This window comes from Anser anser (genome assembly GCF_964211835.1).
Source record: "Anser anser genome assembly, chromosome: 4".
In the NCBI taxonomy this organism is placed as follows: Eukaryota; Metazoa; Chordata; class Aves; order Anseriformes; family Anatidae; genus Anser; species Anser anser.
Genome location: NC_139724.1, coordinates 45,373,400 through 45,390,562, shown reverse-complemented (window position 1 = coordinate 45,390,562; position 17,163 = coordinate 45,373,400). Strand labels below are relative to the sequence as shown.

At 35.9% G+C, this 17,163-nt stretch overlaps 1 protein-coding gene across 8 annotated transcripts in view; it reads right to left on the bottom strand.

Annotated features, from left to right (window-relative positions):
* The window catches only part of PRDM5 (PR/SET domain 5), a 114,609-nt gene that overhangs the window by 54,094 nt on the left and 43,352 nt on the right, over positions 1–17,163 (bottom strand). For 7 of the 8 annotated variants that reach the window (XM_083835142.1, XM_083835143.1, XM_083835144.1 and 4 more), the window contains 7 exons: positions 15,372–15,555; positions 13,500–13,674; positions 12,207–12,299; positions 11,821–11,942; positions 8,036–8,115; positions 2,100–2,184; positions 650–807 (listed from right to left, as the gene is read on the bottom strand). In XM_083835142.1, the coding sequence (XP_083691268.1) occupies positions 650–807; positions 2,100–2,184; positions 8,036–8,115; positions 11,821–11,942; positions 12,207–12,299; positions 13,500–13,674; positions 15,372–15,555 (897 nt within the window). The remainder of the gene's footprint in view (positions 1–649; positions 808–2,099; positions 2,185–8,035; positions 8,116–11,820; positions 11,943–12,206; positions 12,300–13,499; positions 13,675–15,371; positions 15,556–17,163) is intronic. The other variant, XM_083835139.1, reaches the window with a different exon arrangement.

The window sequence follows — 17,163 nt, the reverse complement described above, 5'->3', positions numbered from 1 at the left end:
AGATTTTCTTCTGTCTTGTAATTCTGATACAGCCATTGTGGATACAGCTTTGCCATTAAAAATGTAAACCCAGGTTAAAATTAATGACAGGCATTATGAAAATTAGGTCAAGCAGATTTGAGCTTAAATCAACAGAAGCAGAGCATCCCTTCAGGAGCCTATTTCTCAGGTAATGTTTCTTCTGATGTTGTTTTAATGTGGGAACACTACTCACTGCAAATCCAGTATAGTTTGGAAAGCATCTACTGCTAAGTCTAACAACTAGGAATGACTGCAACAGGACTACAGTTTTATTCAAATGTGGTATTTTAAAAAATAAAATTGAAGACATTTTAGAGCAGTTTAAAATTTAACTTGTTAAAAAAATAATAAAACAAAAACAGAACAAAAAACAAAAGTCAAAATGGGAATTTATATTTGATGCTTTTATTCAAGCGTGATTTCCTTCTTATTTCACTTATTTTGTTCTAATTACAATTATTATCTTGAGATTTTGCTTATAACAACAATCACTAAAAAATACATTTTCCAATACTTTAATCCCATGTTTATAAGCATGCCAGAGCTTAATGTTCAACCATTTAAAGAAAAAAATATCTGTAAATCTGAGGCTGGCAGACCTGTAAACAACAACAGCAGAGTGCTTTACCTTCTTGTGATTCTTGTAAACATTTCTGTGGGCAAATCCCTTTCCACAAAGCTTGCATTTATAAGGTTTATCTTCACTGTGTATTATTTTGTGTGCAGTCACTTGATCAAGTCGTTTGAAGGACTTATTGCAAACCTCGCAGGTGTAGGGGCGTTTTTCTGTAGAAAATGAGTGGGGGACATTTAATCTCCTGTTTTATACAGGGGGAGAAGATGAAAGGCAGAGACAGTCATCTCCTCAGAGAGATTTTTGCAATTAAGTCAACCCAATTAAGATTAAACCAATTAGAAAGACAACTAATGCCCTTTATGTTAGACAGTTATGTCACTTCACAAAAGATGAGCCATGGTGTATCTCAAGAAATTGGCACATTCTTTGCAATAATCATTGCTAACACTAAATTCTGATTAATTAGCTTAAATCAAAAGAGAATGACTTCAAAGAGGAAAACCCTGTTTCCAGATTACAAATGTGAAAGAGGGCATGACAGTTTAAATGTTTTAAAACTTAATTAACAATATACATATTAGCTTTCAAAACCAAAAATTGCTATGAAAAAGGCCTTTATGCTTTGACTGGTGACTGCAACATTAATGCTCATCCAAAAATGTCAAAAGCAAGCTAAGAGCCTCTGAGATATAGATTATGTTACAAGAAATGAGCTTTTGGTGTGGACTGATACCAAGAAAATAGTTCAATTACAAGCCTGTGCAGCTGTAAAACCTGCATTTTTAAAATGTTAACGTGTTTGACAGAACAACATTTGTGTTTCCATTGTGTTGGTTGATGTTTCTAATCACTGGTGAAAGATAAAATCATTAGATTGCAGTGATCAGAAATCCTGGCAGAGCCAATTTGCGTTCTACTGCAAAGCCTATGGACAGGCAACTCCCTGCTCACAGCGACCTGTTCTGGCAGAAAACAGGCACAATGAAACTTTTGTGTGTGGGCTACAAAATGGTGTGGGGTATGAGCTGTTTTTCCTCTGACTGAGAACCCTGTGCATATATGAGCCCACTAAATATATATAAATAAATATACATGAATGTTTCCCCTTTTATCACAGATCTCTGCCTGACGGCATACCTCAGCTCCCATCCTCTTCTTTTCAACATAAAATGCCACTCCCTAGTTCTTCACCTCCTCTATAAGCCAAGCAACAATCTTTTGCCCTATCCCAGCTAACTGACATCATCTAGCCAACTAGTATGAGAAAATAGCTTGACAAAGCAGCAACAGGTGTAAGAATACTGCATTACACTTGGATTTTTGAAAGGCTTAGAAACGAAAACTTAGATGGTTTCCTTGCAATCTAAGACCTGCTTGAACAGCCAAGAGCAACACAGAATTAATTTGTTAAGCCTTCTATAAGAAAGCAATTCAGGTAAAACTGAATATAAACTAAATATGTAACACATTATATGTAGGTTTGTGTCATTTTGTATGTTACCTGAATGAGTTATCATATGGCGTTTTAGCTGGTTAGCTGAAATAAATTTCTTGTCACATTCCTGACACTCAAAGGTCTCATGAACCTGCAAAATGAGCATTTAATGATAATTAAATACCTGACTCAAACAAGATCACACATCTTACATATACAGAAATTCTCTAACAGACCATAACTATTTCTTAGCCATCAACTACACTAATACCTACAGATATTGTGATATCCCCTTTGCTAGTCCCCCAATGAACAACAGTATCTCTCATAAATAGTATTCATACTCATTTTTAAAAAATCACTAGAACTTTATTCAGAAACAAAGGCTATGCAAAATCATAATAACCAATCCATTTAAAATATGATTAATATGAAAGCTTAAAAATCAGATGCAGAATACCTTTTGAGAACATTTCCTTCTAGTAAAACAGCCATAAGTAAAAATAACACAAAAACTACTTCATAACTACTGTAATAATTTCAAAATACAAATACCATCAAACTCTATTAGGATTTATCTCTACTCATAGAAAGAGAATCTGATTAACTACAGGTGTGGTTTTAAAATAATTGTGCTCCAACAAACCACTTAGGGACACATTTATTTAGAATTTAGCAGGTCTTAGTTTCATTCAGTTCAATACATTTCCACTTCCAGACATAGCACCTACACATAAGGCATGCATGAAGGATATATGCATACATGGCTAACAACCAGGTACCCTTTTTGTTGGCAATATCTACCATCAGCTAAAGAACATGGGAAAAAACAAATTCTTTAAAAAAAGTCAAAGTCAGAGTAATTATATTGGTAATTATACTGATAAAAGAAATGACTTCACCATTTTTGTTATTTCATCTGGTGAACAGAGGCAACTCATGCAGCATAAGTACTTTTTACAATGGCACACCCTGTCCAGGTTACCATTCACCTTCCCCTGTGTTACACTTGCTTTCAGCAGCCTCACCTTAACCTGGTCACAGCGCAACTAAACATACTTTTTAGCCTTTTGGAACTACAGCCTTCGACAGCAGAACTTCCTCACAGAGATCACATTTCATGAAACATTTTTGGGGAGCTCTACAAACTTTCTGTAGGAGAATCTAGCAGCTAAAAATAACAAATATTAAAGGTTCAGTGCAACACTCTAATGAAAAACATTTGTGGACAGCACAGTAAAAAAGATCAACTAAGACCTACACTTAAGACAAAAGAAAAAAAATAAAAAGAGATTCTCTGTAAGAATACTGCTTCACCATGTTTTTATTCTGCTGCTTTTCATTCTGCTACTCCCAAACTAACTTTAGTTTACTAAAACATTTACCTTGCTCTAAAGAGTGATTATGTCATTTCCTGCACTCTCTATAAGTTTGCATACTCTGGACAGTGATGCTTAACCAAATACTTAGCCAGAACCAGGTGTTAAGCACAAAGATCATTCATTTGAAATATCCTGTTTACCCAGCTGCATTTCAGGTTAATTTCTCTTATATACACAAACAATCTACTACTCTACCCTTTCCAAAGTGATCTGGATTTTGACTTAGATTGCTAAATGAAGTTTATGTGTAAGCTCTGCAATCGAGTAATATTAGAATCCCCCTGCCACAGTTCTTTGAAATAACTTGAAAGGTACTCTTAAGTCTACTATTTAACACATCAGAATCCAAGGTTGTGCTTTACCTCTATACAACTGTCTGATTTCAATTTATGGTCATTGTTTATTAAACAGTCTCACTGAGTACATTTGTGTTCAGACAGACTTGAGTGTGCACACTTTAAAAAGCTATTGAGATCAAATGCATACTCTATAGCTGGTAAGCTGGTACTCTAATCAATTCTTCAGAAAAGAATCAGACAGACTGGTGTGTATGTGCATTAAACAGCCGTAGCTATCAAACATTAATCCATTGCTGGCACTCTTCAATCAGTTAGAAAACTACAAAATCACATAGTAAAACGGTGCTAACATATAGCATATATTTTTATTAACAAAAATATTCAAACAAATTTTCATTTTAAGAAAACTTGTCAAGTAATATGCTTTATGAGTACACTATGCAAATTCATTCATTCAATTCAGTAATATCAGATGTGATTGTGCAATGATTTATTAATATAATAACATTACTCTTTTTAGGGGGCTCTAACAGCTATCACCATAAACCTCTATTACATTACAGTCAGAACATACTTAAAATTGTTGCACGGGGCTTTGAAGAGCCACATCTTCATAAAACAAGTTAGTAAGTGCTATACAAGCTAGCAAACATCTGAGCTATGTTAATGTATTACTCAGATAAATATATGCCTTCACGACCAGGACTGCTCATCTTAAAATTTTCATGAGGTCTACTGAAAAACAAAGGTCATTCAAAAGAGCCCTAAGGGCAAAACTGCAGTAAAACTTGGAAGATAAAAGTCACCCATGTTAAACACTTCCAAAAGCTAACTTGAATTTTAATCTACCCCTCCAAGAATTGGATGAGACTCTGTGTCAGAAGAAAGTGCTTTGAAGAATGCAAGGATACCAGAACATGGCATTCAGCTGAATTTACTCCACGATCTGACAATTTTTAAATGATATTTGACATTTGGTTTTCACTACATTTCCGCAGTTTTCACAGCAATCACGACAAACAAAGATTGCACAGTAAAACAAAATGCTGGCTGACGTTGAAGTGCAGAAAAAATAACGCAGAGACACATGGACCTGCTAGGTGAAAAAAGGCAGGAAAAAGAAATTAGATAACATTTAAGAGTGATCCTCCTCAGCATGATTTTGCATGAAGTCCCCCTCTATAAGGCAGAAAGGACCGTAAATTAAGAAGGTATCAAATTTTCTTCATAAAATCTCTTCAACCAGATCAGTAGGCTCCTCCTCAGTTCTGTCATTTTCTCTCTGGCAGATCACACAGCAGCATGTCTCTTAATGGAATCTTACAGATTCTTCTAAGAAGTCTGCTGAAAAATCCAGAAACGCAACATCCCAACAAGTCTTACCAGAGAAGTAATCCTGCATTTCATACAGGCATTTGTTTTACAACACTTCCATTACCCAGTGTTCTGTTAGCTCCTGTACTGCATTTGCTGAGTTGTGGTTGCTGGTATTTTTTTACTTTATTTTTCATTACCATATAATGTAGCAGCCCAACCAGAATAACTACGAGGTAGAAGAAGGCTGTCACTTTACAACTGGAGGACAAGACAAAGAAAACAGGTGAATATAGATAGATGGGAGAATAAAAAGATACTGATCGCTACTACAACAAGCAACAACACCATAACTGTTGTTGAAGATTTGTAAGCATTGTGCAAGATGAGGGCTGTATTGGCATATGTAATTTGTGAATATAGATATAAATATATTTGGAATATAAAGTAAAAAATGTGGATGACACTATTCTGGGTAGGACCGTAATCCCTAACGAATACGAAAACAGAATGCAAAATGACTTCCACACAGTAAATGAAGTTCAAAAACCACTCTACATGTAGGATGGAGAAATCAAAGAAACAAATAGGACCACTACAGAGAATAATAATGAATTCCAAACAAAATATGAATAATGAATTTGATTCTGCTGTTAAAAAGCACAGTCCCCAAATCACTCTCCTCTACTTGGGACTATTAAGGTCTCAACTAGGCATCGTGGCTCTGCTTGTTTGGGCAGCTGACTTTAGCAAGCATACACGTGAAAAGGAAAAAAATCGACAGGAAAAAAATGCCTACAAAAAATTAAACAGTTTGGGAAAACAGGTGCATGAAGAAAGGTTAAGATAATTGTGTTTATACAGTCAAGAAAAGACAAAGGATGTTCATAACAATTTTGCAGTGTGCTCATCTGCAACAAAGAAGATGGTGATGAATTTTTCTTGGCATTCTCTGGCATAAGACAAAGAATAATTTACTTAATTTGCAGTACAGAAGTAGATTTAAGTAAGACATAAAAAAACAACACTAGACGAATGAGCACATTTCAAAATCAGAATACAAAAAGATACCTATGGAGGTCATAGAATTTTCTTCAGGGGAACTCTTTAGGAGTTGAGACGGTGCATACCTAGATGGTTTAGGTACATGCTTACTCCCCTCTACCAAATAGGAATGAAACAGGTATGAAAATCTCCTGGGGTCTCTTTCAGCCCAACATTTCCTTGAATGTATTTTGATAAAGAAAAAAAGTGAAGTCACCAAAAACTAGCAGAGCACAAGCAACAGTCTGGAAAACAAGAGGCTTTGATTAAGGGACAGAAGATGATGACAATGAACTTTAATTGTGAATGGCAAAGAAAGGGCTTATCTTTAGACACTTAAGACAAACAACTGGAAAATGCACTCATAAAATAAGTGTAAATCAACAATGATGTGAAATATAGCAATCTAAATAACTGTGTCTTCACACAGTAAACAGATCTCAACCTCCCCTGTAGTCATCATCTTTACCTTCTTTCTCTGTCAGAACTCTCTGCCAGTTGTTCAGGCTTATTTTCTGTTTTACTTTACCTATTTCCTAGTTTTATTTCTTTATGTTGACAGGAAATGAGTGAAAAAAAATCTGTTTCCTCCCTGTTATACGTATTATTTTCTTACTGGTTTTCTTGCTTAACTATCTTTGGTGATGTTGCTGGTGGATTTCCCCCACTTTGTACAAAAGCAAAGTAGTTCAAATAATAGAAGGCATGAGTCTTACAAGCAATTTCTTTCACTACCTGATGGAGATGTGTGAATCTGGAATATCTATTTTCTGTATGTCTTAAAACAGGAGCCAATCAAGAAGAGGAAGGAAACTTTTATGCAGAAAATCTTCATAGTGATTCTTAAGATGAGTAAGCACACAACTGGCCAACTATCAATGCTATTTGAAAAGCTTATTAGCTTGTATCAAAGTGTCTACACTATGAAGAAACAAGTTTTCATAAAATGGACATGCTAAACCATGATATTTTACATTTTCAGGGACAATCGATAAGGTGCACTGACATGTAAAATCTGTAATAACATGTGGCATGGCATACCACAGTTCGGTCTGAGGAGGAACAAATTACAGCCCCGTTAGCCAAGAAATGGAGGGTGTATTAACACAAGCCAAGGGGTTGGGGTGGAACGGGGAGAAAAGAGGGGCCCCATCATTTCCTTTGCAACAACATATTTTAATTGATATCATCTATATCCTCAAAGGATTCAGGTTATAACCAGGGCATTATTAAAGACTTACAGTTAATCTGATAAACAGTACAATGTAGCTTTTTGTAAAAACAGGATCTCCTGGGTTTTAGTGATTTATCAAATTAATCTTGCAGGGACTTCCTTTGGGTATAATGGATTCAGAATCTCATATTCATAGTCCATCTGTATTTCTATATGAACCCCTTATTTCCAATAGATGCTTTTAGAAGTGTTAACCCTTCCTGTTCTAGTAATAAATTATATACAAAACAAAAAAGCATTATAAATTTACTTTTTGAGGAAGCACTTTTTTTTTCTACCCCAGAACTAAATTATAAGTAACAATCTTACTGTTATGTCAACAAGGTAATAAGAAAGACTGACTGCATTTTGTCCAAAAATCAAAGACTCATGGACCTATTTTAAGGCCTATGTGCCATCTTAGTTAGGTTACATACTTTCATATTTATAGTGTTTAAGAATGCTAAAGAACAGCATGCATCTTTGACTTAATATTGGAAAGCACAAATGAAACAAGCACAAACGTTTTTTGTACTTGGTAAAGGATCCACTACAACGTTAGAAAGATTTTTAGTGCAACCAATTGTGATTACAAAAATAAATACCCAAAACAAAACAAATTGTTTTTGTAATTATGGCAGAGATTAGTCAAAGGTTTGCATTACAGCACCTTTCAAGTCACTTAGGCACCACAATCTTACATCTTAGTGAAATCAAAGCCTGCTGTGGGTTAGCCTTCATCTCACTGACCTTTCGATGCTCTTGGAGATTTGTTGCTGAGGAACATTTCTTATTGCACACTGAACACATCAGCTTCTTCCTAGAATTTCCTGAAACAAAAACAAAATACCACCAACAGCTTAAAAAGGAAGTGCTAAGAAAGAACCTAAATATTTCTACTGAGTTTGTGACTTTTCATAGGTCATTTCATTGACATAAGATTTTTACATTTTTATCCCATCTTGAAAGTATTCAGTATCAGGAGTTCTCTGTGGGTGTCCAACGAGACAGTTACTAATGGAATGTAAAGCAAGAAAACTAGAACAATATAGAAAAAAACTTGATATAGATATTATCACACATTAACCAATCAAATATGAAGAGCACAATTCACAGCTAAGAATAATTCATCTTATAACTGAACAGCTGAATTCTTCCAGAAGTCAATTCAACTAGTATCTTCAAAAAATGTATACTATAGCTTTAACAGAAATACTCCTGAAAGAAGTTATTGCAGCAATGACAAAAAAGATCCCAAACAACCATTTCCCATTTTTCTCTATTCAGAAAATATTAAGCGTTCTACTAACATAGCCTTAATGGTCTTTAACTGAACAAGATAGGCAATGTGTATTAGCACCAGATCACAAATTCAAATCTAGTCTATAATGTAAATTACAAACCAAGCTACAGGTCCGTTACCAGATATATTTTCCTACCTTTTTCACAGTTGCTTTAAGAAGTGACAAAGCATTTATTTGGATTTCTCTGTTGTTTGTCATTTGAAATTCATTTTAATAGCCCACAAAACTATCACAAGGCAAAGCTACCACAAACCTAATTTTTTGTTTATAGTTACATGCCTATGCAAGATATTTCATAGCTTATGTAAAAAATGTTCACATTACATTGAACACTAAACAGAATGGAATCCGAACCAAAGAGAGGCAAGCACTGTTTATTCAAATACAGACAAATTATGGATCCTGAACAAACCTATTGATGGTTTCCAGCTCAATTTTTCACTCTCAGCATTGTATATCTTTCCTGTTCCTGCTGTCCTAAAGAATTAATATGATGTTGATTCTGATTATTTGTTTTTCCAGATTATTACTTGGGAGTAATCTTCAAGAAGAAAAAATTAATCCTGGCCTTACTTTTGTCTTCCGTTCCAAAATACTAAACTTAAATAATTATAATGACAATCCCTCTCCTCTTTTATCTATTTTAGTACTAAAACGGTGATCTGTAAGATCACAAGTGCTACTCTAGACTACACGTTAAAGCATACACATAGACAAAACAGTCAAAGATGGCTAACAGAGCTGGTCTTGAGAGCCCTCACCTAACAGATGCCTCAAGAAGGTGCCCTCATACCTTCTGTGCATGAAGTAAAATGAGGCAACCACACCTGCTGTCTGTGGCTGCAAATCAGTCTGCACTAAATTCTCACTTACAAACATAATTGAAAGGAAACCACTGAGTGGTTCCTGAGACTTCTAAAGGAGAAATCACTCAGGATACTGAGAGTTGCCCTGAACAACAGATCTGTTCTTCCTAGGTTCACTTAAGAACTCATGCCATGCTTTACTGCATCTTGTTAGTTGGCACATGATATGAGCAGATAATTTACTGCTTTGGTTTACTAACATGAGAGGTAAATTGGGTCTTTTGACTAATTGCAATCGTAACACATGTTCCTAATTGGTATTTTTCCATCCATTGATGCCAAGATTGTGTGCACAAATGCAAGCACTGCAATTCCAGAAAGAACGTTTCATACTGCTTTAGTAACAGTAATTTCTCCTGCAAAAGTATCATCTTTCAAATGAGACTGATAACAAGACTTATTTACTATTTATATCGTTAAAATAAAATTACTTTTTAAAAATTGAATGAAACTATATACATAACATTTTGCTAAAACGTGTTGAAATGACTTGTAATCAAAAATGACCTATGGGGGCCGTAACTAGAAACACTAGCATTTCTTAGCCCTTTGGGACTAGCAAAATGTGTCTTAGTCTTCAGTGTTTCCATTCTGTTGATGATTGATCAGGACAAAACTAAAGCAACTAAGCTAGAAAATAAAGGCAGCATATCTCATGTTGATACACCGTAGCCTGCTGTTAATGGAGGAATTTGTGAAGAATGTTATTCATTTGTAGACCATTTTATTGCCCACAGTTTTATTTCCAATGAACATTTTTTACAAAGAAATAAAAGAATCTAATAGCAGGCTTTAAGATAATATAGGATTTCTAAGACTTTGAATGTAAAATTAGTACACCCAGCTTAGGTCATACTATCATAATGGATCAGAGAACTGAAAGATGATAATGAAGAAAGCTGCCCACGTGTAGTGAGCAGAATGTGAAAGCATAATACAAGGTACATTTTTCACTACAGTGTACCCTGTCAATCAGTTCAATACTTAAATTTGTAACAATACGTAAGTACTTCATCTCACATCTGTATTTGCTATTATAAAACTTATGGTAAGTATTGACATGTACTGATATACATACAAATACAGGAATAAACTTAGTACCTTAACTTACAAGAGCATTAACAAGAGCCTTCCAGAGGAGAGGAAGGTGATAGTGAATACCTATGCCTCTGCTCATAACTTTGCATAATGGACTACACATGTAGCAATCCCTTCTACTTTTCCTTGCCTCCAGGTATTGCAAGGCACGAAGGAACTGAAAAAGTGTCCCTCAACATTAGTAGGTTATCTTCCTTCCTGCACTGACACCAGTTGTAATTTCTATGACTTCCAAGTGACAAAACAAAAGCTCTGCTCATTGTTTAGGCAGAACAAAAATATCCTTCAGGCATCTACCCTTAGTCATGCCTTGAGTGATCATACAAGAGAGTAATTGTGGAATTTGTATACCTATATATAACTGACCAAAGTTGAGCCTAAATATAACAACGTTCATGGCTGGGAAAAAAATAATCTTACTGATACCAAAAAAAGAGAGAGAATCTTTTATAAAAATTGTTATGGAAGGGTTTCTGTATGCTGTAAGAGTTTGGCAGAAGAAAGATCATGTAATGAAAATCTTACAAAGCATCTCAGTGTTCTCATCAACTAAAGACTGTTTCCTTTGCACTCTGGTATTCTGCTGTCCCCACACATACTGATCTGCCATTGACATTGAGAGGGGACATGCAGAGAGAGCAGAATGACATAACTGAGATCTGCATTGTGGACCTGAGAGAAGCATTTTGCCCTTTCATGAAAACAGAGTGAAGTTTGATTGAAAACTATTGATTCACAGTGCACAGATATAAAAACTCCAGGGCCTAAAGGGACTAGTGGATTGTCTGATCTGGCTTCCTGCACAACAGAGACTATAGAATTTCCTGCAATACCCTCATCAAGCCTAATCGTTTGTGAAGCATGTCTTCCAGAAAGACATCCCATTGTGTCCCGAAAATACCAAAAGATCAAGAACTCACCACTTCCTGCAGCCGTTTGTGCCAGTGGTTGATTTTCCTCACTACCGAATTGTTTTGCTTTATCTCTTATTTGCCTAGTTTAAACTTCCCCAGATTCCTATTGCATTTTTTGCAAAAGACTAATGATTCATCTGCTATACAGTAATTTCTCCCTAGGGGAGAAGGAATACTTACCCTTGTAATTAGTTACTACTTAATTTTCTTTTTGGTACAAATGAATCCATTAAAAAAGAAACCAAAAGACAGTGTTTACTCTGATTTGCATATGTAAGGCTAGGAACATGTTAGAGGTGTTGGTTTTTGTTTGTTTGTTGCTTTTTTCCCCAAAACATTAAACTGTTTCTTACCACTGTGAACATTTTCTTTATGTTTTTTCAGGGCATCCTTACTCTTGAACCTCTTCCCACAACCATCTGCCTTGCATATGAATCTGGCATCCCCTCTGCATGCCTCCTTGTGCTGTTCGTAACTATATGGGATAACCAGCAAAAAAAAAAAAACACACATGAAGCAGTATCTGCAGAAACCAGACACACAGCAAGTACTCTGAGCTTAACACATGCTGCACTGCAGAGTTCCAAGGCCACCTCATGCATTACTTACAGCAAATAAGAATGAAAGCATTTGACTTCTTTCACTGTTAGGATTCACATACACTAACAAGCTTGAAAGATAACATGCAAAGGGAGGCCAGCAATGATACGACAGCAGTCCAGTAACTCAGACACAAAACCTCGATTCTGAGCTGAAGGAAGTATTGCAAACAGAGCACTGAAAACTTCTTGAAGAGTCTCCTGGGTTGATGTTCTCTGTGCACTGAAGTACGCTAAAGAAAAACAAAAAAATAAAAATAAAAAAATAAGTGGAACATTCTACAATTTACAGAATTGCAGTAGCTAGAAACTACAAACTACTTGTAGATCAAACTACAAATGCTTAAGTATGTGAGTAATCTACTTAATATGTGAAGTTTCCTGGAATTTAGTGGGACTCAGATGCATAAACGGCAAGAGTTCAGGTCATACTGCTGTATCCTCAGATTAATTTTACTTTGCACGATGCAAAGATTTACTTAACTAGCCATACTACACAAATTCAACTCCCACTACAGACTAGAAGGAGCAAGTCTATGTTCAATAGAAAATATTTAATTACCTCCACCAAATATTTCTCTGCTATATATTTCCATGAAAGGACATAAAGCTCATAAATAACTGCCAGTTTAAGATACATTAACATTATTCAGACATAAGAAACATCAGCAGTTCTTTACAAGAGCAGTATTAATCCCATTGTATGCAATATGAGTCTCCTCCTGATATGAAACAGTTAGATTAAATGTACTATCTATAATTAGATACTTGGGCAACCAGTGTACTACCTACAATAAAAAGCAATATATCTACTTAGTTGCAAGCAAATTTATATATAAGTACCAAAAGAAAAAAGGGTTATATATTTGTACAGAAGTATAATGTGAGATATACGACTTCAGTGACAAAACTGCATATTTACACTACCCAAGAACAGAGTAAAAAAGATCACTTTTAAGTCTCTTAAAAGTGCACTTTTAAGTCTCCCATCTGCTACAGGTTCTTTTGTTGTTATTGGTTGTTTTTTTTTTTTTTGCCATACAAATATTTAATTAAACCAACATAAAGCACTGCTTTTCCTTTCTCTGTCCTTCCAGATATCATTTGCTTTTTCTAAATCTTAGTCTAATTCTGTAATGACACCTCCAGTTAAAAAGCTGAATCTCCTAAACTGCTAGAGTCCGCTGATGGAGACCATGGGCTTTGCACCAACCAGTAGCTTTAATCTGACCTACAGTATGTAATTTTGGAAGATTAAAAATTAGTGACACTTTCTTATTTAAATTGAAGTCTCCAACAAATACAAGAAATTAATATGAAAGGAGTGAGGATAGAAATAGGTAGAAAAAATTAAAGCCTAAATTGTGATTAAGCCAACAGAAATAAATGATTGAATGAAATGATCCCTGAAAAATACTCTTTTTTCTACTCACTGTCTTTGTAGAGCTTGTTTAACAGGGAATTTCTTTCCACAGTTTCGGCACTTAAATTCCTTTTCCTCACTGGGTTTTTGGTGCAACGTCTGGAGATGTTCAGCTAGAATCTCCTGGCTTGCAAAACTGGATTCACAGTTTGGACATGCATGGTCCTCTTTACAGGTGAGGGTATCTGCATGGTTGGAAGAGAAAACAGAAAAGCAATAGTTTTCAGGGAATATTTTGGTTACTTTAAGGGACACTCTCTGCCAAAAACAGATTATGCAGAATGGCATCATGAAATTCACAAGAGATATTGTCTCAATGTGTATTTTGCACACACATATGCCTGTGCAATCTTGTTCTCTTCAACAGAGGTTTACAAACTTCATATTACACAATAAAGATATAACACCAGTTCATTCTCCTGCTGTTATGCAGGTTCTGAAATGCTATCAGGGGCAGAGACTAGAATCCCTCTAGACTGCTCAGATAAAGTGCAGACATACTTCTCTGAATTAGTGATTCTAGATTCACTTTGAACAGGGATGTGAGACAGAAATCTATTATAAGCAAATACTGTTTAAAGCAAAGAGGAAGACTTCAGATAAGCTACCTTTCTCATCCAGATAATGGTCTTATATCTTCTCTCACAGGTGTGGAAAAAGTAATTTTTCTAAGAAATTACTGAATTTTACCGCCATCTCAGTAGTGGTTACAGATGCACTGCTATTTCTCCTTCCAAATAGACAGTCTATCTTGACAGGATTATAATCAACATTACTGAAAATACATACAAAGCATTAGGTGTGACTTAGGCTGTTAGTCTAAGCATGTTACACAGGTTGTTTCTACTATCCATAAACATGCTGAGAATTCAACAGGCAGCTCAGGTCACCTACCCCTTCTTAGACGTCTTACCTCAGGATCAGCTGAACTCCTTTATGGAAAGGTTTATTTCTCTAAGTTTATTACACAGGGAACCTCTCTCTCTTGCTTAGATTGTAAACCTACCTTTTATAAGGCTATAGTCGTGTGAGATGAACTCTTTTAGTTCAAAAAATTGATCATAACTTGTCATGAAATCTGTGTTCACCCTTTCACTCCTCTCAGTAACTCAGAGGACTGGCTTCCCCATATTAGGCAAATAATCCCAACCCAACCCAAAATAAGATAAAAATCATACAAGAGATCAGAGTAAACCTGGGGAGCCTTCCAGTTCCCCAGTCCCATACAGTTAGTGTTGTCTTTCTTCCTCATTACTTCCAGGGGACAAATGGATTGAGAGCAACCTTGAGGAGACAACATGGGAGAACCGGTAGATGAAAACTTGTTCATAAGCCAGCAGTGTGTGCTTACAGCTCAGAAAGTCAATTGTATCCTGAGCTGCATTAAAAGAAGTGTGGCCTACAGGTCAGAGGAGCACGTCTTCTTTGAAGAAAGGCTAAGAAAGCTGGGGCTGTTTAGGTTGGAGAAGAGAAGGCTCTGGGGAGACCTCATTGCAGCCTTTCGATGCTTAAATAAGGCTTATAAGGAACATGGAAAAGGCTTTTTACAAGGGTAAGTAAGCGATAGGACAAGGGGAACAATTTTAAACTGAAAGAGGACAGGTTTAGATTAGATATAAGGAAGAAATTCTTGACTATGAGGGTGGTGAGGCACTGGAACAGGTTGCTCAAAGAAGTTGTGGATGCTCCATTCCTGGAAACATTGCCATGTTTTTGCCAGGTTGGGCTTTGGGCAACCTGATCTAATGAAAGATGTCCCTGCCCATGGAAGGGGGCTTGCACTAGATGATCTTTAAGGGTCCCTTCCAAACCAAACTATTCTGCGATCTTATGATTCTACTTTTAAGCACTCAAGTTATACTATTTGCCACATATTGTTCACCTGCATTCTTTTCACCAGCTGGTTGCACTTCTTTATTGCTGCCGGTGTCTTCATCTTCCTGGATAACAGTTACTTCTTCCTCTTCCTCCTCCTCTTCTTCCATGTCACTGTCCAAGTAACCAATCAGAAGTTCTGTGTCTGTTTCAATATCATCCACGGCCAGATAGAAAATATTTTCCCCTTCCTGTTGTAAACCATAAGTAGAAGCAATGAATAACTGTCAAAAGTAAAATTTAGAGACAAGTCTGGGACCCTGATACTAGCCCTGAACTATAGAAGGGCTAGCTCCATTCCCCAGGAGGCACCAAGCTGGAAGAGCCTTTCTTAGATTTCTTTCCCAGTGTGGCTGCATGGATAAAGTGCCTTTGTATTCTGGAGTCCCATCTCACCCAGGAGGCTCTTCCAATTTGCACTGTAGCCTAGACCAAAGTAAAGGTGTTAAAGTCCTCTTCTCTTGCCACACTCTGCCTGACAAGAACTTCAGAGTTTGAAAATGCAACATTCGATTATTAGAAAAACGATGAAATTTAAATAACCAATAAACTTTAGCTCTGTCATCTATTGGCTGCATGAGTTATAATCCAGCTTTCAGTAACAGGTTTTTGTACTGATTATTAATGTTTTTTGGATTCCCAGCTCTCTTCATCAACAGACTTTCAACACTGGTCAGTTATCCTCACTATTAAGTTAGCAGGCACATCTATTAAAAGCACTTTAAGCCACTTGATCAAAACTCTCTGCTAGTTTAAATCACAGAATGCCAAGGATCCAGCCCAGATTCTGCATGAGATCAAACTATGTAATAACAAGGTCCAAAACCTTCTCCACAATGACTAAAAAGTTTCCAAATAGATACATAAGCTAACAATTTTGGCCTTTGACAATGTTAAATTAAAGTTACCAAGGCAGGTCAGAGTAGAAGCTGTAACAAAAACAGCTGTCTCCCTCCTAAGCTGCTATATGGAGCTGCTTTTTTTGCTCTATTTGAACAAATTGCTTTGGTTGCTCCCCAAGACACCAAAAGGAGACGCATGTTTATGTAATAAAGACTTCCAAGTTGTATCATAAATCTTAAAGCTTATCTGATTAACATCCAGGGAAGTTAATTGAAGCTTCTTTACAGTACTTCTAGCCATATATTTAGTACCAAGCTTCATAGCACAAGGACAAGATAATGATTTTTAATTTTTGTAATATACTAAGATTAATTTAAACTGTCAACAGGGATTTAGTATTTCTCTTGTTTAGAAGGTCTGTTATATATTACAGAAGTTATTGTCACACAACAGTGAAGCCTATTTAATCCAACTGACTTGTAGCTGCTGCTTCCTTCTAGGACACACCACTTTTCTTTTTATTCCTAATCTCACCAACAGCATTTGAAACCAAAACTAATTAGGTATTTTTTCAAGACAGATTTTGCAGCCCAGATATCTATCAGCATGCCACCCTAACTTTTGTGTATGTACATCTAGGAGTTGTTGTTTTTTTTATGCTTCTGTCAAGAGTTTCAGAGTACTTTAATTTACTGCAGTCTAAACTCAAAGCATCTCCTGCAACTCTGATGTGAGGAAAGGTGGTAAATCTTTCTATATTCAGTCTCCACTTAGGATAAAATGACTGGGGTAAACCCCCAACGCATCAGGGGTTCAGGACAAACATAAAAAGCAAGATAACCTTATAAATGCATGCAGAAGCCCACATCTATTGCTGGCTTACAAAATAAAAATAAAAATAAAAAAATAAAAATGCATGTATCCCATGTAAAAATTTTACTAATTAAAGAACCAAA